The 3586-nt window shown below is 34.5% G+C and overlaps 1 protein-coding gene across 1 annotated transcript; it reads right to left on the bottom strand.

Annotated features, from left to right (window-relative positions):
- Positions 1 to 279: 279 nt before the first annotated feature.
- LOC126668392 (uncharacterized) lies at positions 280 to 3354 on the bottom strand. The gene is made up of 9 exons (XM_050361597.1): positions 3334 to 3354; positions 2699 to 2899; positions 2249 to 2606; positions 2128 to 2194; positions 1715 to 2042; positions 1455 to 1604; positions 807 to 850; positions 644 to 714; positions 280 to 554 (listed from the first exon to the last, which is right to left on the bottom strand). Exons 1-9 carry the CDS (start codon positions 3352 to 3354, stop codon positions 280 to 282), a joined length of 1515 nt encoding a protein of 504 aa, XP_050217554.1.
- Between the last annotated feature and the right edge of the window lie 232 nt (positions 3355 to 3586).

The raw sequence follows: 3586 nt of genomic DNA, 5'->3' as shown, positions 1-3586 counted from the left end.
TTATCTGCCTCGTACTGTTGATAGGGCTCATCATTCAATATTAAATCTTCATTGCACACTTTTTCCTTTTCTGGCACATCAAATATATTCCTGGGAAATGATTTTTGCACAATTTTCCAATGACCTCCATTTTTCATATCGCTGACATAAAAAACCTGTAGTACTTGATAACTCAACACGAAAGAATCATTTGTTTACCATTTACGGCTCACATTAACAGATACTAAGTTGCCATCTGTTTTAATTCCATTTTTATCGCCAACATCCCAACAATCACATTTAAACAAAAAAAACATGATTCCCATTAACATATTGGAGGTCAATGATATCTGTTAGCACACCATAAAACTCGATTTCTTTCGACTTATGCTCTCCCGTAACTGAAATTTCATTATTTTGAGTCTGACGAAAATTATCACGCTCAATTGTGTGAAACCTAACTCCATTGACAATTATTCCACTATACCTAGCAATTCGTATATCAGGACCTAATCCCAACACATATATATATGATCTGTTGCTGAAACCAAACCAGTAGCACGTAGGCGTCCAACCTGAAAAATAAGTTTAATGGTGAAATTAGAGGCATAATTCAATATTTAGTACTTTTATAGCATAATACTCAAACACTCCTTGAACCAACTGGCAAATTCTGCTTGGTGTATTTTTTGCACATCTATAACACTTTCCTTTTGTAATTTTTCAATGTGAATCCTGTAGAACTATTATAAAATTAGATAAAAAGAGTAAAATAAAGCTATTTTGAAACTATAAAGTCTTTGTTTTTTCTAAATAAAATAACTTACTTCAGATATTCATCCACATCCTCACAATTGTTAAGCACATACCACTGTAATTTTTCAAAATCAGAATGGGATAACGTTTTATATTCTGTAGCTCCTAAAGGTCTTGCATTGTTTGAAAATATGGAAAATCCATTTTCCACTCCTATTTGCACAGGAAAATTATTTCTCTCAACGCGATTATATATTGTCTCAACCCCATGAAAATGCAGTGAACAACAGTTCAAACATTCTTTAGTGATATACGCTTCAGCAATTTAACCCTCCGGTCGAGCTAAATTACGTACATAATTTTTCAAAGTACGTAAGAACCTGCACAACAAATTTGTTGTAAATGTAAATAAACCATATAGTTATATAAAAAAATAGTAAAAACTGCAGCAAGAAAACAAAAAATAAAATGTCCTTATCAACTAACCTCTCAATAAAGTACATCCACCTATAGTGAACAGGGCCTCCTAATTCTACTTCACGTGGCAGATGAATTGCCAAATGCATCATTACCACGAAAAAAGATGGAGGATATATCATCTCAAGTTTACATATTATCAAAATGATATCGCTCTACAACTTTTTAGCTGTAGATCTTTTTAAAGTCGTCGAAAAAAGCTCCTTAAAGAAAGAGCGCAACTCTGATAATGCAGTGTAAACCTCACTACGCAAAGACCCACAAATTGATGCTGGAAGTAACCGTTGTAAGAATATATGATAATCATGGCTTTTCATCCCCATAACTTTGCAGTCCTGAACACTTACACATTGGGAAAGATTCGAAGCATATCCGTCTGGCAACCGGATTGACTGCAACCATTCGCAAAACTTTCTCCTTTCAGGCTTCGGTAATGTATAACAAGAAAGTGGCATAAGAAATTTATTTCCTTTTTGCTGTAAATGTAACTCTTTTCTTATACAATTGCTTCTAAATCCATTCGAGCCTTAATGTTATCCTTAGATTTTCCATCATTATTCATCAATGTACCCAATATATTTTCACATATATTCTTCTCAATATGCATTACATCTAAATTCAGACGTAATTTTAATGTTTTCCAGTAAGGCAATTCAAAGAATATACTTCTCTTTGTCCAATTGAGCTCTTCAGGACCACATGCATTCTTTTTTTGGTTAGGTGTCTTCACAAAAACCAAGTCTTTAGGAAGCAAATCTAATTGCCTTAGAACTTTATCTCCTGACAACTCTTCAGGATTTGACCCGTGCTCTGGTTTGCCATCAAATTTTCTGCTTTTTCTCCAAGAATGTTGGGCATGTAAATATCTCCGATGACCCATGTAAAATTGCTTAACTCTATTTTTTTAGCGAACACGTCCACTTATTACACACAGGACATGCCAATTTTCCTTTTGTGCTCCATCCAGATAACATTCCATATGCTGGAAAGTCATTTATTGTCCATAATAATGCAGCATGTAATTGAAAATTCTTACCGCTATATGCATCATATGTTGTCACACCGGTCTCCCATAACTCTTTTAACTCATCAATTAATGGCCTTAAATATACATCGATATTATCTCCGGGAGATTCCTTACCAGGAATAAGCAAAGATAACATCAAAAAATACTCCTTCATGCATTTCCATGGTGGTAAGTTATATGGTGTCACAATCACCGGCCACATGCTATAACTCGTGCTCATATTTCCAAAAGTGTTAAACTCATCACTAGCAAGCCCAAGTCGCACGTTACGAGTATATTTGCCAAACCAAGCATATTTCTGGTCAAAATCTTTCCATTCCGTAGCATCAGCTGGATGTCTAATCGTATCATCATCTACACGTTTCTCCTTATCCTCATATTTTCACCAATATCTTTAGACATAAATAACCTCTGAAGTCTAGGTACTAAAGCGAAGTGTCTAAGAACTTTTTGAGCAACCTTCTTGCGTTTTCCGAAACCTAATTTCCATCTAGGGGCCTTACAAGTTGGACACGTGTCAAGATTTTCATTTTCTTTCCAAAATAGCACACAATCATTTACACAAGCATCAATAGTTACGTAACCGATTCCTAAATCACGCATCAATTTTTTCACCTCATAACTTGAGCTTGGAAGGGTTTCTCCTTTCGGGAGTGCATCCTTGAACAACTCCAAATTAGAAAAAATGACTTATTACTAGAATTTGTGAGTGCTTTGATATTAATCATCTTAAGAAGAAAAGAGAGCTTTGAATATTTTTGACTTCCAGGATATAGTTCACAATGAGAATCATTCCACAATTTAGCAAATTTTGCTACTTCTCCTTCTAGCATGTTATTATCTTGATTGGCAAGTCTGTCTTCCATGTCGGTGTCCATAAAAGTTGCATTACACATATCATCTAACATTTCTGAAACATCATTTCCACTATTCTCCAATTCATTGTCGGAACTAATAGAGCCATCAAAACTATCACGAGGTTGAGAAGTCTCACCATGGTGCACCCAGTTTGTGTAGTTTCACTATTCCATATTGATATAGATCCATTTTGACTTCTTGCAATGGCTTCAAATAAATATTGATGCAGTTCTTACATGGACATGGAACTCTGCCATTTGAATCAGTAAAGTCTTTTGCAATATTCAGAAAATTTTTGACCCCTTGAATATAACATGAACTAAATCGGTACGACTTCATCCAACTTTTGTCTGATGGCGTCCCTTTAATTCCAAAATAATATATTAGGCAACATCAATATTTGGTACAAATCTATCAATTGAAAATATAATTAAAACCTACCCATTACAAATCAGATATCGTTAGCTATTTTAAACTTATCTCCAATTG

The sequence above is a fragment of the Mercurialis annua genome, linkage group LG2 (assembly GCF_937616625.2).
Source record: "Mercurialis annua linkage group LG2, ddMerAnnu1.2, whole genome shotgun sequence".
In the NCBI taxonomy this organism is placed as follows: Eukaryota; Viridiplantae; Streptophyta; class Magnoliopsida; order Malpighiales; family Euphorbiaceae; genus Mercurialis; species Mercurialis annua.
This window is presented reverse-complemented; position numbering and strand designations above follow the sequence as displayed.